The 12,783-nt window shown below is 48.4% G+C and overlaps 1 protein-coding gene across 4 annotated transcripts in view; it reads right to left on the reverse strand.

Annotated features, from left to right (window-relative positions):
- RFTN1 (raftlin, lipid raft linker 1) overlaps positions 1-12,783 on the reverse strand; it is a 175,392-nt gene that overhangs the window by 27,968 nt on the left and 134,641 nt on the right. For 3 of the 4 annotated variants that reach the window (XM_081105589.1, XM_081105590.1, XM_081105592.1), the window contains one exon: positions 7,944-8,062. In XM_081105589.1, coding sequence (XP_080961715.1) covers positions 7,944-8,062 — 119 coding nt within the window. The remainder of the gene's footprint in view (positions 1-7,943; positions 8,063-12,783) is intronic. The other variant, XM_081105591.1, reaches the window with a different exon arrangement.

The following is a 12,783-nucleotide window of genomic DNA, read 5'->3' on the forward strand; positions in this document are numbered from 1 at the left end:
GTTGAATGATTTTTTAAAAGGCCCAGCTCACTTGTATAATGACATTTTGTACAGGAAGTGAAATATGGTTGTATGAATATTGAGTTTATGGAAGCAAAAAGATAGAGATTAAAAGTCAAATCCTTCCTTTTGTCATCCCACTCTCCGAGCTGTCACCAAGTTAAAGAGGTATTATTTAAAATACTTCTGGGAGCATCCCCTGCTTTCCTAGTCCCACTCAGTGGCAAGCATTGTTGGCTGCCAAAGCCACCAGCCGCTTGGCAGCCCAGGTCCCCCTTCCCAGCTGACATCCTCTCAGCCCCAGCTGACCATGATCCTGGACAGTGACATGGACCTGGGACCTGGTCTTGGCCAATGGGACTCAAGGAAAACTCTGCTTGGAAGTTTTGGTAAATGTGTTACTTGCTAATAAAAGAAGGGTACGCGGCAGCTGCCATCATGTTCGCATCCTAACCAATACCCATAATGACCATACCTATTCTCTCACCGTGGGACCTCTCTGACCAGCTGGCGGACCTCATCTGCGCTGTGCTTTGCTCTGGGCTGGTAAAGGAGTGGAGTTCCATCCCGGGAGGGGCTGGGTCTTCAGCCCTAGTCCCTTCACAGCAGTGATCACTCATGGGAATGATCTCTATCGCAGGAAGAAGGCAGAGAACTGCTGTCTTTGGCACTAAAGGCTATGATCTCAGCACCAAAATAATTATCTTGGAGAAACGGTGGCGATGAAAAAAATACCAGATGGTTTAACAAGAACAAATATTGGCTCCCTTGTCAGAGCAGGTGGTGGTGAATTCTAGATACCATAGAAATGGAAGTTACTCCCTGGCAGATCCAAGTATCGACTGTTAAAGAGATGGTTGGAAGGCCTTGGAAATAAAAGATGGCTCCCAGCAGCCTGCAGGTGCTCGTGAAGAATAAATAAGATCTAATGTGTTGTTGGAAAAGGTGATGGGACAGGTGGGGTGGAGGCATGCCCCAGAGTGAATTTCAATGACAGAAGTGCATCTTATCAAGCCTCTGATGAGTCCTTGAGGGATGAAAGGGTGACATGTGAGATGGAACAGTAGGGCCATCTGTAACCTCTGCAGAGAGGTATGGGTAGTGTTAGGAACTGGAGGAGAGATTCCCACAGCGTGCCAAAGGAACGTGTCCTCCATCTAGTCCAGTGATGGCGAACCTATGACACGCGTGTCAGAGGTGACACGCGAACTCATTTTTTGGGTTGATTTTTCTTTGTTAAATGGCATTTAAATATATAAAATACATATCAAAAATATAAATCTTTGTTTTACTATGGTTGCAAATATCAAAAAATTTCTATATGTGACACGGCACCAGAGTTAAGTCAGGGTTTTTCAAAATGCTGACAGGCCGAGCTCAAAAGGTTCGCCACCACTGATTCTAGTCTGTGTGATATTGGATTAGGACAGGCACCACCTTAGACATGAAACCTTCAGAGAAGCCAAAGCTGGGATAATCCCTCCAAATGTGTGATGTTTACAATCATAATAAAAATGTCTCAACATGCTATAAAAATGGACAGAGCTATTGGATGAGGTGAGCTGGGAGTCAATTCAGCAACAGATGGAACATACAGGTAGAGGACGGAGAGAGCTGCCCACATAGCACCTCACTAACGAAATCTGTAGTGAATGCTCCAAAGCCAATTCCATCTCCAGCTGCACCAGCAAAGCCCACGCCCAGCTTCAGGGGGACTAAGTCCTCGCAGGGAGCAGGCTGCTCGCTAGGATGCCGGCACTCTTCTGATCTCAGCAACTGAGCACAGCACGGCGAGTCTGATGTGCTCTCAGATCCATTTAGGCCAGGTAGATCCATTATGATAATTATGTGTCTTAATTTAAGTTATTTACACTAATAGTAAGTGCAAAAGGAGTTGTTTCTAGGAAAATTAAGTAGAACGTGTAGAAGAGACTTGACAAAGGACATTTTGCTTAAAAATAAGAACCGTGGCTGAATTAGATGTAGGGGGGAGAGGGAAAATGGAAAAGACTGGGGGGAACATTCATGGCAATAGAAGGATTCTGCAGCCAGATCCCTTTCCTGACACTGGATATTGGTGACTGCACTTTGGGGGTGGTTTATACAAGAAAGAGGAAGGGGAATTCCCATCAGCAGACCCCAGACTCAAAAAGATTGGCAACGGGATGCGTATTTACATATTTAACATTAAGAGAAAACATGTAAGATATGAATAAAATTTTCTTTGGTGCTTTTAAAATTGACTTATTCAATTAATCCACCAGCCTCCATACCAATCGCATCAGCTAAAAGCTCAAAGTGCTTTAGTTGCTGTCTGATGCTCAGTTCTGGAAGCACTTTTTAAAAAAATCCTCACCCGAGGATATATTTTTTTCCATTCACTTTCAGAGAGTGGAAGGGAGAGGGAGAGACAGAGAGAGAAACATCGATGTGACAGAGACACATTGACTGATTGCCTCCCACAGGCGCCCTGCCTGGGGCCGGAGCCTGCAACCTAGATGCGTGCCGTTGACCAGAATTGAACCCATGACGCTTCACTCCAAGGGCCAATGTTCCAGTCACTGAGCCAAACGGGCTCGGGCTGGAAGCACATTTTATAAGCAGCACTGAGGAACCCCAGGGAATGAAGATGAAGGAGGCTGTATAGCTCAAGGACCCCGATGGCACCCACAAACGCTGCTGGGGGCTCAGGCCACAGGATGTGCACACTCAGAGGGAAGAGGGTCCCTGTCTCTGTCCCTCGGTCTCTCACTCTTTGCTTATTCACCCAGGTAGTGTCCACCATCCTTGTAAGGAATTGCCCCTCCTGCTCACACTCTAGATCAGTGATGGCGAACCTATGACACGTGAACTCATTTTTTGGGTTGATTTTTCTTTGTTAAATGGCATTTAAATATATAAAATAAATATCAAAAATATAAATCTTTGTTTTACTATGGTTGCAAATATCAAAAAATTTCTATATGTGACACGGCACCAGAGTTAAGTTAGGGTTTTTCAAAATGCTGACACGCCGAGCTCAAAAGGTTCGCCATCCCTGCTCTAGATTGTAAGCTCAAAGAATGTAAACAAATGCCCATTACCAATGCCCCATGGATGGACTCTTATCCTCTCCACAGCTGCCTTTGACTTTGGCCAGTTTTCCAACTGAGAAAAGACACCATTATTTGCGTTTGACTCCACACTTTCCTGAGCCCAACCTCGTCTGTGCTTTTAGAACAAGATCAAGGCTATAGAGAGAGGATCTTTCTAATTGATGATACCAGGTGACCAACAGAAGAAAATGGTGCTTCCTATATGCCAAGGACTATGTTCACAACTTTCTAATGTATTATTTCTTTTAATTCTCACCAACTTTGAGATGTTGTTGCCAGTGTCCCCATGTACACAACTGAAAAATGGAATAACAAAGTGGGGGTGGTTTACTTCTCATACATTTACTTCTCTTACTCAGCTGGGAGTAGACAGCCAAGATGTGCACAGGCCAGACTCTACAGTCTAGGTTCTCTTTCCAACATTTAGTGCTGTTTGCAGGGCTGTGAAGAGTGAGGTAGGTTTTCTTGTGAAAGTGTGTGTGTGTGTATGTGCACGCGCGTACAGAGGGAAGCCAGGAAGATGTGGCTGAACTGAATGCACACAGAGCTTAGAATAGTAATATTCACAGGAAAGGAACAAGCCAATGTCAGCCATGAGAAGAGAGAGAAAGCTGGTCAGACATGTTTTGTGCTCACAGCTGAAAGGTTCACAGGGTGGCCTGGGAGGACAGTGATTGCCAGAAAAGCAGGGTGAACCACAGGCTAAGAGGAACCTGCCCAGGGCTTGAACAGAAAAGACCTTTCCCACAGGCCAAAGGGGTGGGGAAGAGAGGAAGTAGCTGGGTCTGGAGGGTGGCAGGTGAGGGAGCTGGACCAAGCCCACACACCTGGAGGGCATGCAGAGGAGGGGCCCGGGCCCCTGTCTGTGGTCAGAGCCTGTCAGAGAGTTGAGCTGTGGGCAAACCCGTCCTGGGTTGAACACTTCCGGGCTGTGCTGGCAACACAGCTGTGTACGCGTGGTTCCTCTAAGGCTGGATTCTCAAAGTGGGCTGAATAGAAAACTCAGGGTTTTGAGGGGGCGGGGGGGAAGCCTGGGTATCTATCTATGTTTTAAAAAACTCTCCAGGTGCTTCTGGTACAAGCTCAGTTTTGAGAACATTGGTCTACCTTTGGGCTGAACCAAAAGGCCAGCAACTCAATTCAGGAAGTTATTTCTGGGTGACTTGGAGAACAAAGCTGAACATCCCCAGGCCAGGAAACTCAGAGTAAAGGGAGAAAAGTAGATTAATAAAGATGAGTATAACAGGAGCCCAACAGGTTTATTGTAGAGAATGATGGGCACACAGAGGAAGTGTCTTTAACCCTGAAGGAGTCCGAAAGGCTTCCTGGTGGAGGTGACCTCTGAGCCGATTCCTGAAGACTGCCTACACCAGCTGCAAAGAAGACGAGAAACCAATAGGGGTATAGTCTGCCCCAAAGAGATCTACTCTCCTTTTCCCCTTGAGAGGCTGATGCTGCTAAACGGGACCGCTGTCTCCTTCCACTGCGGGCAACGTCGGGGTGCTCCCCAGACACCAGAGGGAAGAGCAAGTCTAAAGACTTGAGCAGGGAAAACGGATGAACAACATCAAAGCCATCAACCCACTGGTCATGAAATTCAGAAAATCTGTTTCTGCCCAGCTGGATGCCAGCCACACCTGTAGCTTATCATTTGAAATGTGATAAAATAAAGGCCCATCCAGTGGTGTGCTGGTAAACGATTACAACAGGCTCTCCAGGGAGGAAAAGAAGACCCTCATTTCTAGCATTTGCCAGTTTCCGTGGTGGAAGACTTCCATCGTGGCCAATTTCAAGCTACCAACCTGACTGAATTTTTGTCACTGAATATGGAGCTGGGAAAACACAGAAGTGGTTTTGTAAGCCAAGGCTCACCACTGGCTTATCACAGGTCTTCAAAATCCTGGTTCATTTCCAAAGAGTCTTGGGGGGAAAGCCAAAGCATTCCTGGAGTGAGTGACTCTGTGTGTGTGTGAGTGTGTGAGTTGGCGGGGGTGGGGACAGGGGACAAACATGTAAGAGGTCAAGAGGGAAAAGTTCAAACATCTGAGAAAGAAATAAAATTGACAAATCTAATGAACACCAATCTGCAATTCCAAGAAAAGTTTCTGAATAAATGTTAATCTTGTCTGAGCTAACTTCTTAACCCATCGGTTTGACCTCTTCAAATTAAAAAGACCAATGTCCTTATTTGTATCTCCCTCCCACAAACATTTTATACAATATGCATTCGTTGCAGTTACCCATCAAGGACACGGATAGTTTCAAAGGCTAAAGAAGATAAATCATTGGGGAACTCCTTCCATCACTTCTCTCACCACAGACACCTGGGGAGTGTCGCACCCCTACTGTCTTTTATTTTTAAAAAATATTTTTTATTGATTTTTTACAGAGAGGAAGGGAGAGGGATAGAGAGTTAGAAACATCGACGAGAGAGAAACATCGATCAGCTGCCTCCTGCACACCCCTCACTGGGGATGTGCCCGCAACCAAGGTACATGCCCTTGACCCGAATCGAACCTGGGACCCTTCAGTCCGCAGGCTGACGCTCTATCCACAGAGCCAAACCAGTCAGGGCCATACTGTCTTTTAAAAAAACACTGGTTCTTAAAACTGACTGTGGCCCTGACCGGTTTGGCTCAGTGGACAGAGCGTTGGCCTATGGACTCAAGGGTCCCAGGTTCGATTCCGGTCAAGGGCATGTACCTTGGTTGTGGGCACATCCCAGTGGGGAATGTGCGGGAGGCAGCTGATCGAATTTTCTCTCATCGATGTTTCTGGCTCTCTGTCCCTCTCCCTTCCTCTCTGTAAAATATCAATAAAATATATTTTAAAAAACTGACTGTGCATCAGAAGAATCCCCAGGAGTGACTGTGAAAACACAGATACCTGGGACCCAACCCCAGAGTTTCTGACTCAGTTGGACCAAGTGGGGCCCAAGAATGTGCATTTGTAATGACTTCTGGGTGGTGCTGATGCTGCTGGTCCTGGGACCCCCTTTGAGAACCACTTTCTTAGGTGGTTTTGGATCACTGCTATCAAGTCATCTTTCTTTTAAAAAAATATATTTACATTGATTTCAGAGAGGAAGGGAGAGGAAGAGAGAGAGAGAAACATCAATGACGAGAGAATCACTGATTGGCTACCATCTGCATGCCCTGCAGGGAATCGAGCCCTCAACTCGGGCATGTGCCCTGACCGGGAATCAAACAGTGACCTCCTGGTTCATAGGTCGACGCTCAACCACTGAGACACACCGGTTGGCTCAAGTCATTCTTCTTGAGAAAACCACAATGCCCTCCCTTCCCAGTCATTTTTATGCGTAGACAACAAGAGATTGGACACCCATCCCCATGGCCTGCCAATCGCTTCGCACATGTATCTGGTTTGGGTGCAGGCATGCATGGCCTGCTGTTATAACCAAGTGTTCAGAGCAAACGGTTTTAATGGGGTCAAGAGCCTCAACCGCTACCCCTGTTATTTCATCTTTTACCATCACCTGGAGAGGGTGAACTGCACTGCCCCATCTTGTAGTGGAGGAAGGTTAAGGTCCTGAGAGGGGGCGTGACCTGCCCTGGCTGGACTGTGCATTTTAAACTGAGCCTCGCTTCCTTTGCACCCCACTTTCAGTTTGGGGCCCACTGGGACCAAGGTCAGGCGGAAGCGACAGGGGGAGCCTGATCCCAAACCAGGTCGTCATCGGATTCCTCACTCCCCTCACTACATGTGCTCTCAGGACTCCTTGCCCGACCCTAACAGGCCCTGGGTTTTCGGAATTCCTCTCATTAGTACAGTTTTTCTTTGTACTCTGTTGCTGCCGCACTTGCAAGCAGTTATTTCCTATCACTGCTCCCGACTTCACCGCTGCAGGCTTAAAGGCCGAGCAACAGTGCCCTTGGGGTGCCCCACCCCAGCACCCAGGTGAGGGTGTCACTTCCAGGCTGGACTTCCCAAGGACACCAGGGTGTGGAGAGCATGTGCCGTCACCCCTCAAAAAGGGCTGCATCCACCTCTGTCTCAGGCAGAGAGAGCAGGGTTTGCAGGGGCCCCTCAGAGCGACACCATCTGTGTGTTCTCCCAGGACCTGCTGAGGGCACCCCGCCTTCTGTGTTCAAACAGCTTCTCCTTAAACAGCCCATTTGCTGGGTGGACAAGAGTAGAGCCTGAAAGGTCCATGCTTCCATAGTTGGAGAAGTGCCTCCAAAGATTACACCAGAGAGTCTCAGAAATAAACCAACTCTTCCCAAGTCCCAGAAAAGCGTGGCTCGAGGACTCCCCCGCCCACCGCAATGTGGTTGCCTAAGGGGTCAACATTTCCCAAAGACATCCTTTAGCACTTCATGAGTTACGTCAGGACCGGGACCCAACCTCTCTGTGCCTCAGTTTCCTCATCTGTAAAACAGGAGCAATGACGGAACCTACCTGGTAAGCTTACTGTGAAGATTAAAGGAGCCCTCGTGCACAGCCTGCCTCCCAGGACGCCTGGCAGAGGGAGCGCCCATGAGGGTGCTGCTTTTATCAGTATGGAGGCCACCAACTGCATGCTTGCCTCATTTATGTCCCTTAAGAGTTTCCACTCAGATGCAATTCAATGAAAGAGGAGTCTTTTTCCACCGAAGGGTCCGAAACACGTAATGTGCTTTCCCTACAGAGAGGGAACCGTGGGGCCCATCCCCCAACGTGATAAAGGAGGAGCATGAAAAGACAAAAGGGGTCCTTGTAGGGTCCACCAGGTCAAACGGCCTTTCAGAGGAAAGCCACAGCTGAGCGGCAGCCACGGGCAGACCCAGCAAGCGAATGAAACCATCATCGTCCGAACAAAAGCGGCGCCCCTGCCAACCCCACACTTACTTCCAGGACCGTCCATTGTTCGACAACAATAGCATCATAGCCCCGCATGGTTTTGCTATCTTCTGTGGAAACGGCTTCAAAGATGAATACTCCATCTGTCAAGCTGTGTAAGGAATCTGCTGGAAAAAGAAAAAGAAAAAAAAAAAGGGGGGTGGTGGTGGTTGTGTAAGCCGTCTGTGGCAGAAGCCTTACAAGCAGCAAAGATTTTCACTGCATTCATTAATAATCCCAATCAGAACATCTTTTCAGCGTGTTAATTAAAGGAGGCACACACTGCCATCGAGTCTAGCCCCATCAGAATGAATGAGACTAATTTCCCTCGCAGCTTTGAATAATATCCTTGATTTTATGAGCCCAAATTTCATTGTTAGCAATCACCATTTGATTTCACGCGTTTACCTTCCTTTCCACGCTCCAGCGTCAGGATGCACTGGGGAGAACTTATTCAGGGCAAAACACAGCCATTTAGAGGCAGTTTTTAGAAGAAAGCTATATTTAGGTGAGAGACGTTTTTTGAAAGCGGGGATAGATATGACACACCAGATCTGAGCTTGTCAGATGCATGCTAGTTGCGCTGTTTCTTGGAAGTTCCCAGGATGTGGGCTGCCGTACAAACAACTCTTTAGGCAGCGCTTGTCAACAGACAGAATTTGGGGGAGGGGAGTTTTCCCAGATGATTTATCACTGAAAACATCTCCCTGGGCATTGCTTTAGCCTATGTGGCAAGTTCTGGGTTCTGTACAATTCAACAAGTGTACGCTACACAAACAGCATGATTCAAGACTGTCTTGGGCAACGAGGTATAAAGAAAATCACAGCAGGGTCCCTACCCCTGAAGAAGACAGTAAGGGAGGAATTTTCTGCCCCCCCCCTTTTTTTGAACAGCTCCTAATGCCCTAGAGCAGTGGTTCTCAACCTTCCTAATGCCGCGGCCCTTTAATACAGCTCCTCATGTTGTGACCCAACCATAAAATTATTTTCGTTGCTACTTCCTAACTGTAATTTTGCTACTGTTATGAATCGTAATGTAAATATCTGATATGCAGGATGTATTTTCATTGTTACAAATTGAACATAATTAAAGCACAGTGATTAATCACAAAAACAATATGTAATTATATGTGTTTTCCGATGGTCTTAGGCGACCCTTGTGAAAGGGTCGTTTGACCCCCAAAGGGGACGCGACCCACAGGTTGAGAACCACTGCCCTAGATTCATTTAGCTCAGAGACTGTGGCAAAGAAGACTGGACTTAGAAGCAGGTGGCTTGGGTCCAGGCTTTATCAAAAGAAGTGATGTGATCCCTTTGAGGGACCTGGTCTCTCATCTGTGAAATGTGGTGGAGGACAGAGACTCCCTCCTGGCCCCTGGATTCTACTCTACAAATCACTGCTCAGTCAGACTGCTATGGACAGACTTGTGGCCCTCACACCCCCAGCCCAAAGCCTATGGTTGAAACTCTAACCTCCAAAGTGACTGTATTTGGAGATAAGGCCTCTAGGGAAATCACTGAGGTCATAAGGGTGAGCCCTAATCTGTCAGGTCTGATGTCCTTATAAGAAGTGGGACACCAGACCCCTTCCCCGGTCCTTGCACAGAGGAAGGGCCATATGAGGACACAGAGAAGGAGCTAGCTGTCTGCAGGTCAGGAAGAGAGGTCTCACCAGAAACCAAATTTGCTGGCACCTTGAACATGGACTTCATTTCAAGTAAGATCCCTGGGGTTAGTCAATACCAAGCTCCAGTTTTTAATTGTTTCCTATCCCGAGAATCTGTTAGCAAACAGCCTTAGCAAAACTTCTAAGCTTGCCTCTCGTCTCCTCTGCTTAAAAGCTTCCCCCAACGTTTTTCCAATGCCTTCCTAAGAGACGTTTTGCAAAGGGGACCAGGGAAGAGCAGAGACGCTCTTCAGCTGAACGACAAGCATTTTGGGATCCAGGACAAGCATGGACCACAGTCCAGCTCATCTTGAAAGTTGGGCCCAGCTGGAGCCCCTGCGGTTTGAGACCAGAAGATGCTCAGTGATTCCTCTGGGATTATATCCACATGGCACAAATCCCCTCAGGCTTCTACAAAAATATGTTCTATCCAATTTCCAAAGTCTCTACCTACAGATGTCCTCAAAGGAACACCTCCAAGCCCTACAAGGTGCCTACAATGTACTTCACAGAGTCAAGTGCACAACTTGATCCAAACAACGCGATGGTGTTTAGCCTGCCAAAGGCACTGTGCTGCTGAGTGGTGGTCCAGAGGGGGAAGAAGACACTGCAGTCAGTCCAGACTTCCTTTCCCACCCCTGCCTGGCTGCCCCTTCCTCCCGATCGGATCGCAGGCCTAGGAGGAGGGCTGTGCAGTCAGTGGGGAGAGGTACGCAGGCCTGGGCTGGGAGGAGGGCTGTGCAGTCAGCAGGGAGAGGTACGGCAGCACTTGGGGGCATGAAGTAGGAACAAGCCAGGCCCTTATCTCCCAGCCTCCTCATCCAGCATCTGTCTTCCCGCCTCTCAGCCTGCTGCTCCGCTATCTCGAATCCAGAGTGCTGATTCACCTACTTAACTCCGAAGCAAGCTCAGAGTGGCTGTCACAGTTTGGTCATCTGTAACAGCAAAAAAGTCACTGAACCACAGAGAGCAGACAGCTGGGCTTTTAAACAGTCCCCCGTTTTGACGGCCGTGCCCACCCCGGTCTCCTCAATGCCCTCTAGCTCAGCCTCCGCGCTGGGTATAAATAGCTCTATCTTAGAGTGAAGGCTCCCGATGCAAAAGGTTAGCTCGCCCTCCATCTCTGGAAAACACTCCATTATCGCTGCATTTTTTATAAAAGTAAAGCAGCTTCCCTACTGTGCACGGAGAGCTATTCGCCCTGGTACTATATAAATATTTGATGCCGGTCTTTTGGCAAAAGGCCACCTTAACACTCCAAGCTTATGATTTACAAGAAGGAAGTGGGGAAAGGAGATTTGCCCTATTATCCCAAGAGGTAAATTCTATGAGGCAGCAGCTCTTCCCCTGTAGCCTCTGACACATTAACACTCCGTCCAGCAAGCTAACCTGCGGGCTCACCCGAGGTGCTATTCTTCCTCAACCTCTGGCAGGAAACGCACACACCATGACAAGTGGTCAACGCATGTGGTGTAGAAAAAATGTTACTGTGCTCCTTTTCAGCAGCTGGATGGGACTAAATTGTCCACACTGGGCAGCTGGCATGACAGATCTCCTCGGCTCTCTGAAAGCCCTTCTTCCCATCAGGCCCTGCATGGTGCTCGTGGCACCACCTTGGTTCCAGGAATGGCATGCACCTGCTGCAGGTCCATAATTGCCCATGTTGTCATACCGACCTCTAACCCCACCGCATATAATTACGGATCAACCAATCCCGGCTGATGGTGCCACATTGCTTCCCAATCACACTGCAGCTGATCTGACAACAAAAAAGCAAGCCGGTTTGCTGCCTGTCCCCGTTTCTCCAGCCCTCGCTGCTGCTCTCGGCCTTCCTTCCTGCACTGAAGCAGTGAATAACCTAGCCTCCTCTTCAGTTACAGGAAGGGCTCGCCTCCAAGTCCAGCACCATTGAACTGACGGAGGAAGACATGCTCCGAGTCACTGCCTGTGTGTGTAAGGCACCCGGCCGGGCACAGTTCATGGCTTCTCACTGAGCCAGTTACACGGGTTGATCACCTTGTGAAAATCCACTGAGCTATATCCTTATGCCCTGTACAGTTTTCTATAGATGTGCTATGGTCCAAGAGAAAATGCACTTCATGCTATAAGTGAAACCTACATTATTCATTGGCTCCTCAGAGAGAGAAGCCATAACCTGGAATCACCAGGCCAAACATTCTTGGAGATGGCAGTGTCCCAAGGGAGCGGCTACTAGAAGCAGCTGGAACTACCTCGCTCTCCCTCCCTTTCCATTCCCTCCACCCCTAGCTCTTCGATCCTCTTAAGATGAACAGGGCACACAGGACTTGTCTGAGGGTTTGAAAGTATGTCTGTATAAAATATATGTCTCTACATGTATTTAACCTGAAATATGTGCATGTCTTTTACATGTATACTTTGCAAATATAAAGTCATGTACCTTGTGCTAGGCGTCAAAAAAAAAAAAAAAAGGTGGTATAAATACCAAAGGATACTTGGATTTAGCTGTGGCTGGGGCACAGGGGAGAGGCCCCAGGAAGACAATCGTTTCCTGTCGTAAGTGCTTAATTTATCAAGATCTTGGAACTGAATTCCACTTAATGGGAAAGAGAGGCTAGAGAAGGTGAGAGACAGGTAAGATGAATATCCCCAAGAGGCCCTGGCCCACAAAACAGGACATTGTGCAGGAAAAGAGGCCAGGGTTATGTCAAGCAGGCAGGTCATGCAGAACGACTCTTCTAAGTGGAAGAGCAGTGAGGATGTGGTCACCATGGGCAGTACATGTCGTTGGCCTGCATTCTGGTTTGGACAACTCACTGCCAAGGCCATGACTGAGACCACTGAAGACATCTGAATATGGGCTGGGGAAAGGCGATACTGCCAGAAGGGGAAGGAGTGTGGGGCCGGGAGAGGTGAGGGCAGGGGCAGGGTCATGGTCAGGGGTGGGTAGGGCCAGCACAGGCCAAGGGCAGGGCAAGGAGAGAAAAGTGAGGACAGAGAGAGATGGGGACAAGTGGAGAGCAAAGAGGGGGGCAAGGCAGGGTGAGGGTAGAATAACAGAAATGCAGAGCAAGGACAGGGCCGGGGGACACAGGTAGGGCCCGGGCAGTGCAAGGGGAGCTGGTGGTGGCAGCAGTAGCCTTGGTGGCCACGACGGCAGCAGGGATTCTGCTGGCCTGGATGCCCTGGGTGAGAAATCAGGTT

The sequence above is a fragment of the Myotis nattereri genome (assembly GCF_964212035.1).
Source record: "Myotis nattereri genome assembly, chromosome: 14".
NCBI classification, from domain to species: Eukaryota; Metazoa; Chordata; class Mammalia; order Chiroptera; family Vespertilionidae; genus Myotis; species Myotis nattereri.